The following is a 23,620-nucleotide window of genomic DNA, read 5'->3' on the forward strand; positions in this document are numbered from 1 at the left end:
CTATCAAACAAAGAAGATGAAGAGTCTAAGAAAACATTTTCTAAAATGCCTCTCATTTTAAGTTCCACCATGGTCGGTCAATGCTGTAATATACTGACCTTTCTGAGTCTCTCATTTTAATGCAGTAAGTTGCTTCCTAATGACAAATGTAAAAAAAAAAGATTGATAAAGCGTCACTGATGCCTTTGACTGATTAGGTAATAATTAAATGATGACTTGATCCTCCTTGTAGTGGGCTTGGAATGGAAGGAAAACTTGTTTCAGAACTTCTTAAAAAATTATTTTTAGCACTTCTGAAAAAAAAACAAGTTCTCAGTCTCCTCAGTAGCTGGGGATTACAGGTGTGCACCACCACACCCGGCTAATTTTTTTTTTTTTTTTGAGACAGAGTCTTGCCCTGTTGCCCAGGCTACAGTGCAGTGGCACAATTTCAGCTCACTGCAACCTCCACTTCCCAGGTTCAAGTGATTCTCCTGTCTCAGCCTCCCGAATAGCTGGGATTACAGGAGCCTGCCACCATGCCCTGCTAATTTGTGTATTTTTAGTAGAGACGGGGTTTCACCATGTTGGCCAGGCTGGTCTCGAACTCCTGACCTCGTGATCCACCCGCCTTGACCTCCCAAAGTGCTGGGATTATAGGCGTGAGCCACCGCACCTGGCCAATTTTTGTATTTTTAGTAGAAACAGGTTTCACCATGTTGACCAGGCTGGTCTCGAACTCCTGACCTCATGTGATCTTCCCGTCTTGGCATCCCAAAGTGCTGGGATTACAGGCATGTGCCACCACACCTGGCCTCAGAGCTTCTATTAGAACACACCCAGCCTGGGAATGGTGGCTCATACCTGTAACTCCAGCACTTTGGGAGGCTGAGGCAAGGAGTTCAAGACTAGCCCGGACAACTTAGTGAGATTCTGTCTCTGTGAAAAATTTAAAAATCAGCAGAGCACGGTGGTGTGTGCCTGTAGTCCCAGCTGCTTGGGAGGCTGAGGCGGGAGGATTGCTTGAGCCCAGTTAGTTACGGCTTCAGTTAGTTATGACTGTGCCATTACACTCTGGCCTGGGTGGCAGAGGAAGACCCTGTCTCAAAAAAGAAAAAAAAAGAGCCGGGCGCAGTGGCTCACGCCTGTAATCTCAGCACTTTGGGAGGCCAAGGCAGGTGGATCACCTGAGGTCAGGAGTTCGAGACCAGCCTGACCAACATGGTGAAATCCCATCTCTACTAAAAATACAAAATTAGCCAGGTGTAGTGGCACATGCCTGTAATCCCAGCTACTTGGGAGGCTGAGGAAGGAGAATCACTTGAACCTGGGAGGTGGAAGTTGCAGTGAGCCGAGATCGCACCATTGCACTCTAGCCTGGGCAACAAGAGCAAAACTCCATCTTAAAAGAAAAAAGAAAAAAAAGAACACACCCAGCACCAGCAATCCCAGTGGGTTTGGGGTTGACATTTCATTTGTGTTTGGTTTCAATTATAAAACAGTTTACTTGATAAGTACATCTGCAATATGAAAGGAAAGAAGAAAAAAAAAAGTGTTGGAAACAAAATGGAATAAGATGGCTGATTCCCTGCAGAGGACATGCCAGCTTGCACGAGAGCACATCTCTCTCTGCCATTGGTCATGTGGCTTGATCTCAAATATAAAGAGATGAGTTGGGATGATTCAAAATCTGAAGTAGGAAGCACTCTCACATAAATGTATTTTTTATTTGCTTTATTCTTGGAGTTCTGTGTCAGGTGCTAGGAATCCGCAGTGACCAACCCAAGGGGCCTCTTGCTCTCATGGAGCTTGTAGTCCAGCTGGCTGTGTTCTGGGTTCTGGGGAAATTACAGATAAGTGGAATTCCCTCTCAACCTGCCTGAGACCTGCTGAGTGTTTCAGAAAGGCATTAAAAAGGCTGGGCAGAGTGGCTCATGCCTGTAATCTCAGCACTTTAGGAGGCCAAGATGGGAAAATGGCTTGAGATCAGGAACTCAAGACCAGCCTGGGCAACATAGCAGGCTGTAATCTCTACAAATGTTTTTTAAAATTAGCTGGTCATGGTGGCTTATACCTGTAGTCCCAGCTATTCAGGAGGCTAAAGCAGGGGGATCGCTTGGCCCTGGGAGATCGAGGCTGTAGTAAGATATGATTACACCACTGCATTCCAGCCTGGGTGACAAAGCGAGACCCTGTCTTTTTTTAATTAAAAAAAAAAAGGCCAGCTGTGGTGACTTACGCGTGTAATCCCAGCACTTTGGGTGCTGGGTGGATCACCTGAGGTCAACAGTTCGAGACCAGCCTGACCAACATGGAGAAACCCCGTCTCTACTAAAAATACAAAATTATCTGGGCGTGGTAGCATATGCCTGTAATCCCAGCTACTCAGGAGGCTGAGGCAGGAGAATTGCTTGAACCAGGGAGGCGGAGGTTGCGGTGAGCAACTTGCATGCCAGCCTGGGCAAGAAGAGCGAAACTCCATCTCAAAAAAACAAAAACAAAAACAAAAAAAAACCCCAAGGTATTAAAAAGTTTTCTGTTTCACTTCATTCAAGAATAAGGTCTAGCCAGGCGCAATGGCTCACACCTGTAATCCCAGCACTTTGGGAGGCTGAAGCAGGTGGATCACTTGAGCTCAGGAGTTGAAGACCAGCCTGGGCAACATGGCGAAAGCCCATTTCTACAAAAAATAAAACAATTAGTTGGGTGTGGTGCACGCTTGTGGTCCCAGCTGCTCAGGAGGCTGAGGTGAGAGGATCACCTGAGCCCAGGAATTCAAGGCAGGATTGAGCATTAATCACGCCACTGCACTCCAACCTGAGGGAGACCCTATCTCAAAAACAAACAAACAAACAAACGAACAAAAACAGAAGGTTCTAGTCTTTATCTTATAGAGATATTGAAACTAGTTGGGACAGAAAGGTGGGTGGGTGGAGGGGAGTCTTCATGGCCTGGTGACTTGGTGAAAATAACAAAGACATTCATCATTGCTCTTGTCCAGGGAGGTTTGACCCAGCTTTTGAAAAACACAATGGAGCTGGCCATCAACTGTTAAAAAGTTAAAGTTTCATGAATAATTGGGTGGTTTAAAAGAGAGAGAGAGAGAGTAGGAAAATCCTATTCAGTGGGAAGAATTCAATTTTTTCACATGTTTGTGAAAATATTAAACACTGAACCACTTCTAAAATAGATATAAGGTCAACAGTGGGGGGAGGTAAATAAGTTATATGTCTTCAGTAGAATATTGCACAGTCATTAAAATACTTTTGAATTGAATGATATGGGCATATGCTTAGGATATAATAGTAAGAAAGTGTAGGAGAGGAAATCATTTGCTATATGATGCTAGTTTGTGTATCAGACATCATATTTTATTAAATACATTCCTCCAATAAACACTTAGTGATACATCACAGATGCTAATAGTAGTTGCCTCTAGAGAGTGGGACCCAAGTTAATTTTTTAAAGATTAACTGAAGTTTTCAAAAATTTCCACATGAAGCATACTGAACATCACTTTTATCAACATAAAACCAATACATGTCATTACTCAGCTAGACACACAGAGAATCATGTGATACACTCTTGATTTGTCACATGCAGATATGTTTTTAATTATGAGGCCTTCCTTCTGAGACTCTGGCGATGATCTAATCCCACCCTTGCTCTACACATGTGCCCCAGACACGCAACGTAAGTGGACCAAGCTCACACAGCAAGCTCATGGCGGTGCCTGGTAAGAACTCAACTCTCCTGCCAGTCCAGGCTTCCCTTGCCGCGCCACTGCTGTACAGAAGATGGTCACTGGTGAGCTACTCTCCTTGAACTGCTCTGCTCTCTTGGTGAACACAAAGGGAAACAGAGTGGGTGGGGGTGACAAGTAGAGATTCTCCTTCCAAAGGGAAGAAGTAACCTCTCACCCAAAGATACGACAATCAGAAATAGCTTATCTATTAAAACAAAGTTGAAAAAACAATGAAGTCACCTCATTCCAGACAGGGTTCAATTCATTATCAACTTTCTTTGTTTTCTTTTTCTCATCTGCAAAAGAGAAAAAGGAAGAGATAGCAATCATTTATAAAAAAAATTAAAGAGCATGGGCCATTCATTTATTCTAAGAACATTACCCAAGGGTCTACTTGCACCCACATTTCCCCATTCATTGCTTAGGATGGGTGTTTACCTGAATCACAGTTTTCCAAATGAAATGGCATTTTTTGGTCTACAAGGTTTTCCCATCTCCAGGTCTACATGGAGTTAAGGGATGTGATGTTCTGCCCTTCTCTCACCAAGGCTACCCAGAGCCTCTGCATCTCTGGCTTGCTGCAGAAAGAAGCCAACAAAGCTAACCTCTGAGATGCTGATATTGCTATTTTATAGATGAGGATATTGAGGCTCAAAGAGTTAAGACGTTTATCTGAGCTCACACCTGGCAGTGATGCCCTGATTTAAACCTGGAATTTCAGCTCTGAAGCTCATGCTGCATCTGAGTGTGCTAAGACGCCAACACAGCTTCAGTATTAAGCTGGACTCCTTCCCATAGGCTTCGGTACAAGGTCATTAGTAGATGAAAACTTTCTAGGACCAGCGGATAATTTGGGGCTTTCTTTACTCCGAGGCCACCTTTTCTGAAAACCCAAGATTTTTCTTCTCTGTGTCTGAGCCTGGACAGTACACCTACCTGGATGAGCACACGAGCAAATCCAGCAAGTGCTTAAAGTTTCCTTGTAGCAAAGTCCAAAGAGCAGAGGCTTCTCTTGGGTCCCCAAGTCCCCAAATACCTACCCAAATAAAAGCTAATCTTTGAGTACAAAATGCTTTGTAAGCATTATCTCATCTAATTTTTTTTTTTTTTTTTTTTTTTTTTGAGACAGGGTGTCGCGATGTTGCCCAGGCTGGAGTACAGTGGCACTATTTCGGCTCACTGCAACATCTGCCTCCCAGCTCAAGAGATCCTCCCACCTCAGCCCCCCATGTAGTTGGGACCACAGGTGCACACCACCACACCCAGCTAATTTTTCTATTATTTTTATTGGTTTTTTTTTTTTCAGTAGAGATGGGGTTTTGCCATGTTGCCCGGGCTGGTCTCAAACCCCTGAGCTCAAGTGATCCACCTGCCTCAGCCTCCCAAAGTGCTGGGATTACAGGTATGAGCCACTGCGCCCGGCCTTCATCTAATCTTAAAAACCTAGAAGGAGCTAGGTGAGGTGGTGCACGCCTGTAATCCCAGCACTTACGGAGGCCAAGGTGGGAGGATCGTTTGAGCCTAGGAGTTCAAGACCAGCATAGGCAACATAATGAAACCCCATCTCTACAAAAATACAACAATTAGCTCTGTGTAGTGGCACACACCTATAGGTTCCAGCTACTCAGGAGGCTGAGGTGGGAGGATCCCTTGAGCCCAGGAGGTCAAGGCTGCAGTAAGCCAAGATCACACCACTGCACTCCAGCCTGGGAAACAAAGCAAGACCCTGTCCAAAAACAAAAAACAAAAAACAAACCCTAGGAGGTATATATTACTATTTTCATCCCCCTTTCACAGCTAAGGAAACTGAGAAGCTGAGTAACATTCAAAGTCACCCAGTTGGCTGGGTGCGGTGGCTCACACCTGTAATCCCAGCATTTTGGGAGGCCAAGGCGGGCAGATCACTTGAGGTCAGGAGACCAGCCTGGCCAACATGGTAAAACCCCACTTCTACTAAAAATACAAAAATTAGCCAGGCATGGTGATGGGTGCCTATTATCCCAGCTACTCAGGAGGCTGAGGCAGGAGAATCACTTGAACCCAGGAGGCAGAGGTTGCAGTAAGCCGAGATTGTGTCACTGCACTCCAGCCTAAAGGATAGAGCAAGACTCAGTCTCAAAACAGAAAACAAATAAGTCACCCAACTAATAAATCGTCTTGCTAGGATTTGAGACCCAGGCAGTCTCACATTAGTGGCCACACTTTGAATCACTCCTCAGCCTTTGCTTCTCCTCTGCTGCTGTGGAATGTAGGAGGTAGTGGGTTTTGTTTAGCTAATGTCACATTGCTTTGGCTCCCAGCACACAGCTGCCTGTGGGACTAACCACCTCATTCTTCCAAGACCTCAGCATAGCAAGGCCGTGAGTCATGGCCCTCACTCTGCTAAGCATTAACTTTTCCACTTGAGAGGGCAACACACAGCCCAATGGCTTCCCTTCCTAAGCTTCAGCGTGACGCTCCTCGTCGGCTTGTGCCCAGACCTATCCTGGCTGGTACTGCCTGTGCTCTCTCTATGTGGCCTACAGAGTCCCTCACTGCATCTGACTCTGAGGTCCCCTAGAAGCTGTCCTGAAACTTCCCCTCCCACACTTCCATTTTGACCCCACCCTTCCCTCTCCTCATCTAATAGAAACTCGCAATCCTCCTCTCTGTTTACAGTATAAGAAAGTGCTCTTGAGAGAAAGAGGAGACGTGCAAAGAATTTTTAACTTAAATAGAACTGGACAAAATGGTTTCTATGTGTAATTGTAGCTGCTCCCTCTACAGAATCATCTCTAGGTGCCAGGCTGTGCATTCTACCGCTGTGTCTCTAACCATTGAGACAATTCTTCCAGGTAAACATGGTCATTCCCATTTCTAAGCCAAGAAAATGGAGAGTAGTTAACCTGCCTTCAATCACACAGCTACTAAGGAAACAGAGCCAGATTTTGAACTACATCCCTCTGGCTCCAAAATCTGTGTTTGTGTGTGTTTGCCACCATGCCACAGTGCCTTATTGGAAGCTGTCAGAATGCTGGATAATGAAGATGCATAAATATAACATGTGTGATGGGCTTGGCATCTTGGAAAATGTCCATAAGGAAGTTTATGGTCACATTCCAGGGTATCCTGAAACTCTCCAATATTATTTGCTCTAATACACAAAATATTGCATCTGTGAGTTTTCTAGGAGGAAAGAGCTCATTGTTCTCATCAGATTCTCAAATGTGTTAGTGACCTTGAAAAAGGTTAGGAATCCCTGCATTCAACAAGCATTAAATAGTACCACCAATCTCCCTCTACCTTACCACTACCCTGCTCCCATAACCGGGGCCTGGTGGGTGGAGAACTAAGTCACAAAGGAGTGGATCTGGACCCTGAGACCATGGCAGTCCTTCAAGAGAGAAAATAGGTGATTCCAAGAAGTCCCAGCAAGAAGGGAAAGCAAGGAGAAGACAGAAAATAATGCAATAGAAACTGAGCACTCGGGCTTGGGGTAGGATTTGCATCACTGAAAGATGGCACTGAAGCAAAATTCCAGTCTCCAAGTCCCCAAGACTCCAACCAGGGAGCCAAGGCAGGGACAAGGGCTCCAGGGAGGTCACAGAAAAAACTAGCACTTGTCAACATGAAACAAGTCCCGAGCCTGGTTCCTGACCTAGGAAACAGAGTACACAGAAGACATGCTGCAAGCTACCTTGATGCCAAGCCTGGGACCAGGGATCCTCTCTGCCCTCAGGAGGGACAGGATTGTTCAAGAGTCAGCAGCTGGGCAGTGTGAAAAGATTCGTTTGTTCATTCATTCATTCACAAACATTTATTAAGCATCCACTGTGTGCCAGTAACAGGAAACAGAAGAGTGTAAGATAGTTCTTAGTCTTAAAAAGTTCCACAAGCTGGCCGGACATGGTGGCTCACGCCTGTAATCCTAGCACTTTGGGAGGCCAAGGCGGGTGGATTGCCTGAGCTCAGGAGTTCGAGACCAGCCTGGGCAACATGGTGAAACCCCGTCTCTACTAAAATACAAAAAATACTAGCCAGGCATGGTGGTGGATGCCTGCAGTCCCAGCCACTCGAGAGGCTGAGGCAGGAGAATTGCTTGAACCCAGGAGGCGGAAGTTGCAGTGAGCCGAGATCGAGCCACTGCACTCCAGCCTGGGCAACAGAGCAAGACCCCATCTCCAAAAAAAAAAAAAAAAGAAAAAGAAAAAAAAAAGTGCCACAGGCCAGGTGCGGTGACTGACGCCTGTAATCCCAGCACTTTGGGAGGCTGAGGCAGGCGGATCACCTGAGGTCGGGAGTTTGAGACCAACCTGGCCAACTTGGTGAAACCCATGTCTACTAAAAATACAAAATTTAGCCATGCGTGGTGTGGGCACCTGTAATCCCAGATACTCGGGTGGCTGAGGCAGGAGAATCGCTTGAACCTGGGAGGCGGAAGTTGCAGTGAGCCTAGATCGCGCCATTGCACTCCAGCCTGGCAACAAGAGCAAAACTCCATCTAAGAAAAGAAAAGAAAATAAAAGAAATAGCAAAAAGCTCCACCATGCTCTTGCCTGTCTCATTCTCATCCTGAAGTTCCTTCCTGCCTGTCAGAGGGGGAATAAACAGAAATAATGACTGGTCAGCTCAGGCCAAGAGACCTCACAACTCAGCCCACAGAAATGGTTCACTGAGTGAGTTCTTCCGCAAACGTTAATCAGCTCCTTCATTCTTCCACCCAACAAATGTTTGTGAAATTGCCAGGCATTGAGCACTGTAGGAGATACAAAAATACCCAAGACATGGTTCCTGCCCTCAGGGGGTCTAGTGGGGAGGCGAAATGTGGCTATATGGGACTGATAGAGAAAGGACTTCAGTTGCTATCAGAGGGGTATCAATGCACAGACAAATTCAGAGGAAAGAAAGGTGACTTCAGGCTGTGTGCACAGAAGATGTAGAGGCTGAGCTAGATGGGAATTCAAGGACAAGGAGGGGTTGAAAATGTGGAGCCGGAAGACAAGCTCACTCCAGTAGATGCAATAGGGTGGGTGGATCAGTCATGGAGGAGGGAGAACCAGTTACGTCACATCTGGGGACACTCCAGGACCCAACCGGCTGGAACCAAAGAGCATAGAACTGGGTAGGGGGCAAATGGGCTTTGTGGGAAGGTTATGGTCTCACTGTGAAGCCTCAAGTACCAGGCTAAGCTTCATTTGGCTGATATAAGTACTTAAAGGAGGAGGGTATTAGAAACTGGATTTTATAACTTCAAAAAGTTTATAACCCATGAGAAAAACCAAGTGGCCCAACAATTTTCCCAGTGTATGTTCCTGAACACATGATTCAATTGTGTGTTGAAAACAAAGGGCAGTGGCTGAGTCCAGGCAGATGCCAGTTGACCACAGACCAGGTGGAGCTATTCAACCAGAACTTCCTGCAGCTCCTGGCACTCACTGTGTGAGGTTGATGCTAATGGCACTACCTCTAGGGGATGCTCACTGCAGGCTGGGCATTGCTAAGTCCCCCACTTTTTTTTTTTTTTTTTTTTTTTTTGAGTTAGAGTCTTACTCTGTCGCCCAGGCTGGAGTGCAATGGCACGATCTTGGCTCACTACAATCTCTCTCCTGCCTCAGCCTCCTGAGTAGCTAGGATTACAGGTGTGTGCCACCACACCCAGCTAATTTTTATATTTCTAGTAGAGACAGGGTTTCTCCACGTTGGCCGGGCTAGTCTCGAACTCCTGACCTCAAGTGATCCACTCGCCTCGGCCTCCCAAAGTGCTGGGATTACAGGCGTAAGCCACTGCGCCTGGCCTGCTAAGCCCTTTACATGCATCATTTCATTGAATCCTCCTGGCAAGCCTATGAGGTAGGCACTGTTATTATCCTCAGTTTGCAGAGAAGCAAAGAGAGCCCAGAATGGTTAGGTAACTTGCTCAAGATCACAGGGCTAGGACGAAGCCCTCTAACCAGGTCTAGTATGACTCCTGAGCCCATGCATTTAACCGCTGCACCTCCCATTTCCCTAGCTAATAAGGAAAAACTAAGTGGCTGGCATTGGCTCCTACCCTTCTGGAGAAACCCAGCTTAATCTCTTCCAAGAAGGAGGCTCTGATATTTATCAAAATGTGTATATGTTCCATTTTATTGAAAACCTATTCTCACACATAAACACATCAGGCAAAAAAAAAAAAGGTAGATAAATTATTTTTCTTATCAGCAGCCAGTCACATATTTATATTAGTCAATTATTTTATTCTACCTCTTTAAAAATAAAAAAAAAGGTTAAACCTGCAGGCACTGAACATCAAATTGAATTACAGGAAACTCCCTCTCCTTTCTCCACATTACCTACCCCCCAATCTGGCTCCTGCGTCTAATTTTATTAAGACGACTGTTTCTTCCTATGGAAAGAAATAAAATACTTTCAGCCCAGAACATAACAACTGACTCAAATGCAGGGCACACTCTGAGTGTGCTCAAGGGCTCAAGTCATTCTTCAGGACATTTCCTGTTTTCCGATTAGCTACGCCTGCCTCTCACTCAGTTCTGCGGAGGTCACCACTGCAGTAATTAACCCCAATGCCAGCCTCCAAAAAAGGTTTCCGGGAGAACTGAACAGCTCTCTTAGCCAAACCACCCGCCCTCTTGCACAGAACCATTTCCTTTGCTGTTCACCTACCAGCCAGTGTGTCAGACCCTTATTGAAAAGGCCTGGCCCAGTGTGGTGCTCATATCTATAAACTCAACACTTTGGAAGGCCAAGGCCAGAGGGTCGCTTGAGTCCAGGAGTTCAAGACCAGCCCGGGCATCATAGTGAGACTTCGTCTCTACAAAAATTTTTTTTTTTTTTTTGAGAGGGAGTCTCACTCTGTCGCCCAGGATCTAGTGCAGTGGTGCAACCTTGGCTCATTGCAACATCCGCCTCCTGGGTTCAAGTGATTCTCCTGCCTCAGCCTGCCGAGTAGCTGAGATTACAGGTGCCCGCCACCATGCCCAGCTAATTCTTGTATTTTAGTAGAGATGGGGGTTTCACCATTTTGGTCAGGATGGTCTCAAACTCCTGACCTCAAATGATCCACCCGTCTCGGCCTCCCAAAGTGCTGCGATTACAGGCGTGAGCCACCACACCCGGCCCATCTCTACAAAATATTTAAAAGTTAACCAGGCATACTGGCATGCACCAATAGTCCCAGCTACTCAGGAGGCTGAGGTGGGAGGATTGCTTGAGCTTGGGAGGTCGAGGCTGCAGTGGCCACACCCCTGCACTTCATCCTGGGTGACAGAGCAAGACCCTGTCTCAGAAAAAAAAAAAAAAAAAAAGGCCTGAAAGACATCAGGACTCCTGAGACTGGCTTGCTACATCTGTGCCGGTGGTCAGCTGCATTGGTTCATTTTAATGTCAAGTTGGCTAGGCTATGGTAGTGTCTAATTGTTTGGTCAAACATAAGTCCAGATGTTGCTGTCGAGGTATTTTGTAGATGTGATAAACATTTACACTCAGTTGACTTTAAGTAAAGCAAAATTACCCTCTATAATTTAGATGGGCCTCATCCAAACAGTTGAAGGTCTTAAGAGCAAAAACTGGTTTCCTGGAGAAGAAATTCTGCCTCTAGACTCTAACATAGAAAACCTGCCTGAGTTTCTAAGCTGTGGAATTCAGACTGGAGATTGCAACATCAACTCTTACGTGAATTTCCAGCTTGCTGGCCCACCCTGCAAATTTCAGACTTGCTAGCCCCCACAACTGCATGAGCCAGTTCCTTAAAATCTCTCTTTCTGTTTCTGCACAAACACATGCACACACATCCCATTGCTTCTGCTGCTCTGGAGAATCCTGACTAGTCCAACCAATAACACCAGGTGCCCACGGAAGTAACACGATGGTAACACATTTGAAATGCTTCCAAGTACACACCATCTCCCTGATCCTAAAAATCCTGCAGGGAAAAGCACAGATGTCGGCCCAGCCCCTCTGACTGGACTTTCATATCTGTGACTTCTCTTCCTTCGAGCTGTTATCTTAGGAAAATATAAGGCTGAACCCCCAAGCTCAGAGTCCCTCATATATAAACTGATGCATTCAGATGAGATATATAATCTCTAAGTTTTCCCCCAGACTTATGGTACATAAGCTTTATGAAGTGCCCCCCAAGTCCTGAACGGTTAGATTGCTGTGTCTTTCTGAAATGGCCTCAGGAAAAGTGAGGGTGCTGTCTACAAAAGCTCCCTAAGTAACTCAGCTCTTCGGTAGACAAAATAGAACAACAAGATCTCTAGGTTCAGCCAAGAGCCTACATTTGATCTCCCATTCAGAAGTACTTCTTCCCCTTTTCTAGGTCTCTGGGTCATGCCTCTTTCTTTTGAGATATATAAAGCCCCATATGAATTCATCTGCCATTTTGCCTAACATTTCACACACCCCTGAACCACACCTATACATGGCTAGCACTTATTATTAAATGCTCTGAACCGAGTCACTGTTCCCAGTACTTCCCATGGATTCTCTCACTTAATCTTCACAACTCTAACAGATAAGTTCTATTATGATCATTCCCAGTTACAGACGAAGAAACCAAGACACAGAGAGGTTAAGCAACTTATTAGAGGTCACATAGCTAGTAAGTGATGGAGCTGGGATTCAAACCCTGGTCGAAAGAGACAAAGAGCAATTAGTTTCCAAAGTTGGAGGATTAAGACAAGAGGGTGATGCCTTGAAAGCTGAGACTATGTATTATTAATATTGTTATTCCCCCCACAATGCTTACCACATAGTAATTTCTCCATGATGGAGTAAATTCGACTTCATAAGTTCATATAAGTGTGATTACTAGGGCGGCTTTAATGATTAAATGAAAGAATGAATACAAAGTGCCCAGCCCAGGGCCTGGCACACAGTAAGCACTAAACAAATGAGAGCTATCAGATGATTTCTTTCTTTCTTTTTCTTTTCTTTTTTTTTTTCTTTTTTCTTTTTTTTTTGAGATGACTGGAGTGCAGTGGCGCAATCTCGGCTCACTGCAACCTCCACCTCCTGGATTCAAGCCATTCTCCTGCCTCAGCCTCCCAAGTGGTTGGGACTACAGGCATGTGCCAACATGCCCATCTACTTTTTGTATTTTGAGTAGAGATGGGGTTTTACCATGTTGGCCAGGCTGGTCTCGAACCCCTGACCTCAGGTGATCCGCCCACCTCAGTCTCCCAAAGTGCTGGGATTACAGGCGTGAGCCACCACGCACAGCTAGATGATTTCTTATTACAGCGCCAGGGCAGCCTCCTTGCATCCCCCCCAGGGGGTTCCCAGGCTGTGGAGCTCCGGTGGGCAGGGCCCGTGTGACTGGAGGAAGTGCCCTGTGAGGCTGGGACCGCCCTGGTGGAATATTTCTTCCACGTGGCTCCATTCCAGGCCTCTGAGGTTCCCTGGGGCAGCTGGCATGTGAGCAGTGACTGCTCCTCCCTGGCAGGCAGCCTGGCAGCCTCCAGGAGCCGGCTAATTTCTACTATCAACAAGGGGCAGACAAGGTTCTGAGAAGGGCTGGCAGAAACGCCTCCACCCTTGGGACTTGAGAGACACCTGGGGGAGCACAGGGGCACAGGGCCCATCAGGTGGACCCCTTTCCAGGAGTGTCTCTGACTTTGGCTTTCCAACCCTGGCTGCTCTATTGTTCCAGGAAGATGCTGCCAAACAGGTTCTAGGAGAAAGGCATTTTGGGCAAGTGGCAACAGTGATACAAAGCGAGGCTGTTTGGGACATTTCTGAAACAGTCACTGATACCACTGATAAACAGAAATGCCCCAGCAAAAAGGCAGGAGGGGTGACTCCTCCCCTCTCCACACCCAGTGACCCACTGGCCTCTGGAAATGACCTTTCAGATGTACAGGCTCTTCAATCAAACCCACATTTTCCAAGGGAGCTGCAGTGAAGTCCAGTCCATTTGAATGACTCAGCCAGAATCTGCTTCCTAAAAGCTGATGCTGGGGAGTGGTCATGTCCCAGCTCTGCTCACTGCCAGGGCTGCTGGGAAGGCCGCCCAGGAGGGCCAGGCACCCGGCTTGTGTGCCTTGGTGTTTGTGTTGTGTGCTGGGCATATTAAACACATTCACGTCTGTTCCCTACAAGGGAGGCTGGGCGCAGTGCTCACACCTGTAATCCCAGCACTTTGGGAGGCCAGAGGTGGGAGATGGCTTGAGTCCAGGAGTTTGAGACCTGCCTGGGAAACATAATGAGACTCCATCTCTACAAAAAATTTAAAAATTAGCCTGGCATGGTGGCTTGCACCTGTGGTCCCAATTACTCACTTGGGAGGCTGAGGTGGGAGGATCACTTGAGCCCTAGAGATCAAGGCTGCAGTGGGCCGTGATCAGGCCACTGCACTCCAGCCTGGGTGACAGAGCAAGACCTTGTCTCAAACAAACAAGCAAACAAACAAACAACAACAACAAAAATAGGAGATATGAGTATGTTCATTTTACAGATAAGGAAACTGAGGATCAGGGTTGTTAACTGACTTGCCCAAGATCATAGAGCCAGTAAGTGGCAGAGCTGAGCTTCAGCCCCAAGTCAGCCTTGTTTCCAAACCTGTGTTCTTAACTGCCACTGCAGGCAGAGGGTGCCAGGCGACCTGTCACTTTTTCAGACCTTCCAGTGGTGTGAACTTGGTCTACTTACTCCAGCTCTTCATATCTAGACTTCTTCATTAATAAAGATTGGTATCTAATGCCCAGGAATAATTCCTACCAACTATAGGGCTTACCATCTGCCAGGCACTCTTCTAAGGGCTTTGTAAATGTTACCTATTATTATTATGATCCTTATTCAAGGCACAAGAAAGTTAAGTAGCTTGTCCAGGATTACCTGCTAGTAAGAAACAAAGCCAGAATTTGAATATAGGTCTTCTGGCTCTGGAGCCACTCAACCTCTCTGGCTTCTGACTAGTATATTTCTGAGACATAATTTGCTAGAGAATGAATTAAGTCTCAAGTACTCAGCAAATACACTTCAAACCCAGCTGAGGAGGTAGGGCCTACGGCGCCTCTTAAGTCCCGAGTGTCCTCTAAAAAGGGGATACAAAAGCCCACCTGGTAGAATTGCAGCAAGGATCAAATGAGAAGGCATACCGTGCTCAGGACACAGGGGACATTACCAGGTGTTGGAATCAGAACTATCAACTGCTTCCTTCAGGCAAGCTTTGGAAGGATCCAGTCCTCTGCCCTTCCTCACTCCAAGAGATGGTATCAAGAGAAAATAAAATAGTCACTTAAAACAACCTTGAAAACAAATGCAAAGCGCGGAGTGAAAAATCTTGATAATTAGATCCTATCCCTCCCAGGCCAAGAATTTCCAGTTGAATTTAACCTCAGCTTCAGACCCTGGTGTCTCATCATTAATCATCTCTTTCAACGGAATTTTGGGCCCTGCCAGCAGTTTAATCTACTTTCCTCAACCCTCCTTCCTATGCTGTGCATGGCTTTCACCTCTGGGCGCTTTAGCAAGCTGGGCTGGTTGTTTGCTGCGGATCGGAGGGAGAGCTGGGAGTCAGGAGTGTTTGTGAGCTGTTGTTTGTCAGTGGGGCCTGGGACACAGACAGAGGGTGGAATTAAAATGAGAAGACGCCAAGCACAAAGAAAACCAGCCATATATGAAGCAGTGGGAAAAGGCAAAGGATCAAGCATCCCAAGACCTAGCTTCTAGTCCTTCCCTGCCTCTTTCTGGCTACACAGCTTTGGCCTCCCTTGATATCTGAGTCTAAATATCTTCATCTGCACAATCGGTATGAATATCTGCCTTCAGCACCTCCTTATGTTGTTGTGGAGAACAAATAAGATTATACCCATGAGCCAGGTATGGTGGCTCACGCCCGTAATCCCAACATTTTGGGAGGCTGAGGCGGGAGGATCGCTTGAGGTCAAGAGTTTGAGGCCAGCCTGGCCAACTTGGTGAAACCCTGTCTCTATTAACAACACAAAAAATTAGCCGGGCATGGTGGTGCACTCCTGTGGTCCCAGCTACTCGGGAGGCTGAGGCAGGAGAACCACTTGAGCCTCGGAGGCAGATGTTGCAGTGAGCCAAGATCATGCCACTGAACTCCAGCCTGGGCAACAGAGCTAGACTGCATCTCTGAAGGAAAAAAAAAAAAGATTACACCCATGAAAAAGCTTTCTACACTGTCAGTACCCTGCAAGGCTGTTTCACACATGGAAGCCATCATAATGTGTCCAACACTCTAGGGCAAACAAGAGGGAATTTGGGGCCCCAGACAAGGCCTCTGAGACCAGAGATGTCCAGCTCAAAAGCACCAACACCCCAGGCCCCAGCATGGTGTAACCAGATGCCCTCAGGGCTGGCTTTGTCCAGGGAGGTTACTGCCAAGAGTAAGCAGCAGAGCCCAGATTGCCAACAACGTGGGCTGAGTTCACGTGCCTGACCACAGGATGGGCCAAATTTGGATGCGACCAAGACCAAGCACTCAGGGCTGTATAAGGGACAGCACAGGTGGTACAGCCTCGGCGGTGGGTGTTAGTGTTCCAGCTCCACCTAGACCCTGCTTTGAGACCTTGAGTGAGGCATTTCACCCACTCTACCCGAGACTCAGTTTGTTCAGCTCTCAAGTGAGGACTTCTTTCTTATTTTTATTTTTACTTTTTTGGTGAGAAAATAAAGGAGTAGGCCGGGCGCAGTGGCTCACACCTGTAATCCCAGCACTTTGGGAGGCCGAGGCGGGCAGATCGCCTGAGGTCAGGAGTTTGAGACCAGCCTGGCCAACATGGTGAAACCCAGTCTCTACTAAGAAAACAAAAATTAGCCGAGCATGGTGGTGCGCACCTGAAATCCCAGCTACTCAGGAGGCTGAGGTAGGAGAATCGCTTGAACCCGGGAGGTGGAGGTTGCAGTGAGCCGAGATCACACCATTGCACTCCAGCCTGGGTGACAGAGCGAGACTCCATCTCAAAAAAAAAAAAAAAAGAAAGAAAGAAAGAAAATAAAGGAGTATGTTAAAATTAAATAACTAATACATGTGAAGCATGTAGCACAGTGCTTAACAGCCAGTAAACCATCACCATCAATATAATTGCCAATAATGATAATGTCTCCTTTCCAGAAGTTTTTTCTTTTTTTTTTTTTTTTTTTTTTTTGAGACAGAGTCGCTCTGTCACCCAGGCTGGAGTGCAGTGGCACGATCTCGGCTCACTGCAACCTCTGTCTCCCAGGTTTGAGCCATTCTCCTGCCTCAGCCTCCTGAGTAGCTTGGGACTACAGGCGCCCACTACCATGCCTGGCTAATTTTTGTATTTTTAGCAGAGACAGGGTTTCATCATGTTAGCCAGGCTGGTCTCGAACTCCTCACCTCAAATGATCCGCCCACCTCAGCCTCCCAAAGTGCTGGGATTACAGGTGTGAGCCACCACACCCAGCCTGCACTCTTAATTCACTGAATGCTGGCCCTATTTACAGCCTAGACTATAAGCTGCATGTGGGCAGGGCCAAACTTGCTTTGTTCCCCACCCTATACACAGAGCTAAGCACACTGCCTGGCAGAGTACCCTCTCAATCAATACTTGGATCAATACTTGTTGAATGGATTCATGCTTGGAATGAGGAAGGAGCTGCTAAACGTAGGAGGGACAGAGACAGGGAGTGTCCTAGCAATGAATTCAGTCCGTTAGGAGGGGTAAGCAAAAGCATAACGTTTTATTTATTGAAAGAAAGAGAGAGAAGGGCAAGGATTTTTTTTTTTTCAATTTATAAGCTGCACTATTGAGATGAAAAAGATGATGAAGGTCATAAACTAACAAACGGAGGTGAAATGAAGTGGACCTCGCCCTGCCAGTCAAATATTAGATTTTTAATACTTTACATTACAAGAAGTTACGGTTCTAGTCTGCACTAATAAAACGGCTCAAATTTGACTATCCGTGGAACTGATTCACTGCTAAGCTATGTCACCTCTGAGCTCCTGAGTCACAGCGTGTCATAAAGGCTTTCATTGCTCTGTTGCAAACTCACCCCAGGAGGGATGGGTTTTTTTTACTTTTTCTTTTTTTTTAAGTTCTTTTGTTCTTGGTACACTTTCTTCCTTTTTCAGACTGGATCCTAATGGCCCCAACCACTAAACAACTCAATCTGTTCAGATAGTACAAGAGGCTAGGGAGAGAAGGACCTTATGCAAATGAACCATGGCTCAGCTTGGTTAAGGCAATGCTCCCCCATTTGATCTTTGGGAAGACAGCAAAATTTGTCTTCAAAGATCACTTTGTATTTCTGTTTTTCTTCGATCTCCTGGTGGCCTCCCTGCCTGCTGCCTCGGGTGGCTACTGCCCTCATGCTGGCCTCTTGCCGAGCCACCCCAACCAGCCCTGCACTCGCCCAGACGGTGCACACTCCAGCTGGAAGCAAGGTAGTCTGATGTTCCATTTCACAGTACAGTGTGAGGAAGGATGGCCAAATTCGCCTGTCCAGTGTGGCTTCCTTATTACTTTAATTCAATCAGGCTGCTTCCTCAGTGTCTTTCCTTATTAGTGTCTTCCTTCTGATTCCAGCCCTGGGATGAGCTCCATCTGTGCTGAGAAGCATTTGACTCAACTAGTAAGCCTTCTTACTAGTCTCCCTGACTAGTACTAATCTGCTGTTCCCATTGCTGCCTAGTGGCTCCCCACGGGTTGATGAGTAAATTTCAGTCCCTATTCATACCACATTACTCCTCCCCATGGCTCCCTGGTCCTCCTGTGCTGTTCCAAAGCCTGGAATGTCTTTTTTCCATTATTTCTGTCAAATTTCCACTCATCCTTTAAAACCAAGCCAAATGACACTTTCTCCACAAGGTTTTTCACTCTTTCATCTACTCAGATTGTAACTTTTCATGTCTATTCTGGTTTGCATCTCATTCTTGTGTACTAACTAGTCGGTCACCTAGGCCTGAAAGTCCAAGCCATCTTATGCATATTTTTCTAGCCTTAGTTCCGGAAATACTCTCTGGTGCACTGTAGTGCTCCATGAAACTGTTATCAAATAGGTAAGGAGATTTATAGATTGCCATGTGCAACGTCACATGTACATTAATTTAATCCTCAAACAGCCCTGCTAGGCAGGAGGTATTATTAAGAACATTGAAGCTGATTTTTTTTTTTTTTTTTTTTTTGAGATGAAGTTTCACTCTTGTTGCCCAGCTGGAGTGTAATGGCGCCATCTCAGCTCACTGCAACCTTCACCTCCTGAGTTCAAGCAATTCTCCTGCCTCAGCCTCCTAAGTAGCTGGGACTACAGGTGCCCGCCACCACACCTGGCTAATTTTTTTGTATTTTTAGTAGAGATGGATTCACCATGAGGCTGGTCTCGAACTCCTGACCTCAGGTGATACACCCACCTTGGCTTCCCAAAGTGCTGGGATTACAGGCGTGAGCCACCATGCCCGGGCTTGAAGCTGCAGATTTTATTTGCTCATGAGCAACTAGGGATGGCCACTGGAATTCTCGTTTAGGCATCCCTGGCCCCAGAGCTCAGGGCCTTTGTACCCTCACACCCAGTAAGAAGTTAACTGATAAGGCTTAAGGTATCAAATGTCCCATAACTTTTTCTGATTGAGAACTGCTCAGACCTGCTCAAAGCACACCCCAGTGCAACAGAACAGCTGTTCAATAGAAATTACACAGTGAGTCAGGTGACCACTGCCATATCATGGCATTCTATATACTACGTTTCATGTATGAAGGTTCAACATAAAACTGGCAGCTTCATATTTTCCTGGCCAGGAGCAAGAATGCAAAATGTCTAAGACACCAATTTGCCCCCAGAGAACAGGTGCTAGGAACTGGTTGTACTCAGGGTTCATGAATACTTCACATGGTTCTTTGCTAAGCCTCATTCGCAAACACCTGAGAGAATATTAAACGTAAAGGGCAATTGGATGACTTCCCAGGGTCTCTTTCAGGACTAAGCATCAAGGACTTTGTCACACTAAGGTGTCTCAAATTTCCTGCCAGTTCTTTGCTTACATGCTCAATATTTAAAATGTATATTCAACATCAGTGATGTGCTGGATGTTGCAGAAGATATAACAATCCCATGCCAAATCCTACAGTAAAGGAGAAACACACCCGTGATTAGAAAGGAAGATCCATACCAGACAAATACCAGCACCCCTAAGCTGAGGGCTCGCAGGTGAGATGTGTTGTGAAGGAGGAAAGAAAAACAAGGCACGTTAATTAATTTTTTAAGGGCCATTGTAGCTTTATAGATGACTGAGACCCTGCAGAATGTGCCGCCTTTGGGGGGTGTACCTTTGAGAGTTCCCATGCTTCCATAGGGTGGGGCCACTTTCCTTAGGCAGTGAGTCTCTAAGCCTTGTTCTCCATGAAGGGATGGGAATGACTCAGTACATTAAACACTTTTGCCTTCCTGATTGTTTTGTCAATACAATACAGTGGTTTTATGGGAATACCCGAGTAGTGTGATTATCAGTTTGAGCTGATAGGGATCTTCTTGATGAGTCCTATGGTGCTCACTGGGTGAACCAAGGCTCTGTGTGCGCAACGCACCAAGTGCCTGGACAAACCACAGTGAATAATATCCACGAGCTCTTTCTCACATCACTTCCCCATTCTTTTTTTTTTTTTTTTTTTTTAGATGGAGTCTCGCTGTGTCGCCAGGCTGGAGTACAGTGGCGTGATCTCAGCTCACTGCAACCTCCGCCTCCCAGGTTCAAGCGATTCTCCTGCCTCAGCCTCCCAAGTAGCTGGGATTACAGGCGCCCGCCACCACGCCCGGCTAATTTTTCTATTTTTAGTAGAGATGGGGTTTCACCATGTTGGCCAGGATGGTACTTCCCCATTCTTAAGTGGAATCTCATAGCTTTGGAGCTTATTTTAAAAATGCTTTAAAAGATATATTCTTGGTGTTAATGTCCCCGACTGAAAAAAAAAAATCAACTTTATAATTTCAAATAGCAAAGCAGGTTTTTACTAAAAATACACATGTGTCTATTGGATACATCACAGCCTTTGGGATGTGTAGAAATTAACTTCCTTTCAGATAAGCCATTACAGCCCCATTTTTCAAAAGAAAAAAGGACTCTCTGAGAGGTTAAGTGGTTTGCTCAAGACTACAAAGTTTGATATGCTAATTAGAGGGGGGATATTCTAGAAATATCTAGGCTCACATTCCAAAAACAGGTCCAAGTAAAATAACAGGAATCTGGAAAAAATAAGTAATAACATGACAATTATCTGGTGACCATCTGGACAGTAGCAGTAGCCATTCCACAAGGAAAAGATTTACAAAAGACCAGAAGGGAGAGAAAATTCTGGTTGATGGAATGGGGGATATTGTAAGGAGAGAATGAGAAAAATGCTATAGTAGCAACAACTATGTACCCAAGGAGATGGATGTTTTATATGAATGTAATGTCGCCACATTGTAAAGCCACAATAATATAAAAGTATGCAAGAAAACCTCCACTCAATCACCTTTTCAAGAGATTGGACACAGAAGCAAGGGATGGGTCAAAAGGAAAATGGAAGCCAATGGCAAGATCCAGCAAAAGCATCTTTAAAAGAAAAGAAAAGGCCAGATGCAGTGGCTCATGCCTGTAATCTCAGCACTTTGGGAGGCCAAGGCGGGTGGATCACCTGAGGTCAGGGGTTCAAGACCAGCCTGGCCAACATGGTGAAACCCTGTCTCTACTAAAAAACACAAAAATTAGCCGGATGTGGTGGCGCATGCCTGTAATCCCAGCTACTTGGGAGACTGAGGCAGGAGAATCACTTAAACCCGGGAGGTGGAGGTTGCAGTGAGCCAAGATTATGCCATTGCACTCCAGCCTGGGCAACAAGAGCGAAACTCTGTCTAAAAAAAAAAGAAAAAAGAAAAAAGAAACACACACACACACAAAGATAGAAGCTGTGCTTTTGAAATGTGCATATTCACGGCCGGGCGTGGTGGCTCACGCCTGTAATCCCAGCACTTTGGGAGGCCGAGGCAGGCGGATCACGAGGCCAGGAGTTCAAGACCAGCCTGACCAACATGGTGAAACCTTGTCTCTACTAAAAATATAAAAATTAGCCAGGCGTGGTGGCGGGCGCCTGTAATCCCAGCTACTCAGGAGGCTGAGGCAGGAGAATCGCTTGAACCCGGGAGGTGGAGGTTGCAGTGAGCCAAGATCACACCATTGCACTCCAGCCTGGGTGACAGAGCGAGACTCCATCTAAAAAAATTAATAAATAAATAAAAATGAAATGTGCATATTCACAAAGACATGCACCACAGGGACGCCCACTGCAGTACTGTTGCTAACAGGCAGTAGTTGGGACAACTTATATGTCTAGAGTAAAAGATCAAGAAGGATTCAAATCAAATTGTTCAGCGTGGTGACCCTGAAGGACTAACAGTGGGAGAGAGAAAGAATAGAAGAGGTATGGGGAGAATTTTCACTTTTTAGTTGCATAATCCCTTCTGGGTTGTTAGTTTATTTTATGCCTACATGCATTTTTAATTTTAGAAATTAAAAATATTATATTATTTAAAATTAAAAAGTTTTTTAACAACCTGTTCTGTTTGGAGGACTGTTTGTAGGAATCATCAAGTCTCAGAGTTGAAATTGGTCTCAGAGGTCTGTGTAGTCTAATCTCAGCTAGATTCAGCTTCACAGCCTGGCTGTCTGCATGGAACTTAGGGCAGAATGGCCACCCCTGGCTCACAGGCACTCACTCCAGCCTCAATTCGGATCTGGCTCATGGAACCTGGTGTATCCGAAGGACATGAAAAATTACATAAGCGTTGTGGCTTTCATAATCTACACCTGCGCTGCTAAACCTCAACAACAATCATGCACCAGGACTACAGCAACCCCCAGATCCTCCTAGTTCCTACCAGGCCCTGAGTAATTTGACAGCCTCAGAGGGGTCGCTCATGGTTGAACACAACTGGGCACTCATACCTGTAATCCCAATACTTTGGGAGGCCCAGCCAGGAGGATTGCTTGAGCCCAAGAGTTCGAGGCCAGCTTGAGAAACAGAGTGAGGCCCTGTCTCTACAAAAAAAATTAAAAATTAGCTGGGCATGGTGGTGTGTGCCCATAGTTCAGCTACTCAGTAGGCTGAGGTGGGAGGATCGCTTGAGCCCAGGAGTTCGAGACCATGATCACACTACTGACTGCACTCTTCCCTCCTGGATGGCAGGGTGAAACAGTCTCAAAAAAAAAAAAAAAGAAAGAAAGAAAGGGTTTGAACACGAAAAACTGAGGTCAACTGTAAACCAGTTGGTTGTCAGTACAGCACAATCCCAAGTACAGTGTAGCTATAGCCTAATAGGGCCTCACAGTGTCTATGCAAGCCTCAGCATTAACAATCACTTCCCCTGGCCATTCTTCACCGTCTTATAGTTTGAGAAGAGCTGCTTACTGCCCTGACTTTGCTTATTTACCCAAGAGGCAAAATGTTTACATATTTCAGTTAACACAGGGACTTTCTTTGATGCCGCCCTGATCTTCTGGTATGGCTTTTTCCTTTTTTTTTTTTTTTTTTTCTGAGATGGAGTCTCGTTCTGTCTCCCAGGCTGGAGTGCAGTGGTGCGATCTCTGCTCACCGGAACCTCCGCCTCCCAGGCTCAAGCGATTCTCCTGCCTCAGCCTCCTGAGTAGCTGGGACTACAGGCATGGTAGGGCTTTTTCCATTTTACCATACGCTGCCCCACTCCACGCTATGAAGTGTGTCTGCCTTTGTTCCATGTTCCCTCTGATGGACAGTATTTTGCTATAAGTATCCTCAGTTCAGTCAGAACTTAATGTTACTTAATTTTACACCGTGCTCAAAATTGGGGACACACCTGTAAAGGGTTTGCCACCACCAGGATTTTAAACCACCGACATAGACTGAAAGCAAGAAGAGTGCTGTGTTTGTTGCTATATCCCCTCTAGCACCTAAGGCAATGCATTTCACATCTTGC

General features: G+C 46.0%; 1 protein-coding gene across 2 annotated transcripts in view; it reads right to left on the reverse strand.

Moving 5' to 3' along the window:
* Positions 1-23,620, reverse strand: part of MYOF (myoferlin) — a 174,783-nt gene that overhangs the window by 148,156 nt on the left and 3,007 nt on the right. For both annotated transcript variants that reach the window (XM_024253372.3, XM_063727667.1), the window contains exon 2: positions 3,965-4,020. In XM_024253372.3, the coding sequence (XP_024109140.3) occupies positions 3,965-4,020 (56 nt within the window). The remainder of the gene's footprint in view (positions 1-3,964; positions 4,021-23,620) is intronic.

Source organism: Pongo abelii, chromosome 8 (assembly GCF_028885655.2).
Source record: "Pongo abelii isolate AG06213 chromosome 8, NHGRI_mPonAbe1-v2.0_pri, whole genome shotgun sequence".
Taxonomy (NCBI): Eukaryota; Metazoa; Chordata; class Mammalia; order Primates; family Hominidae; genus Pongo; species Pongo abelii.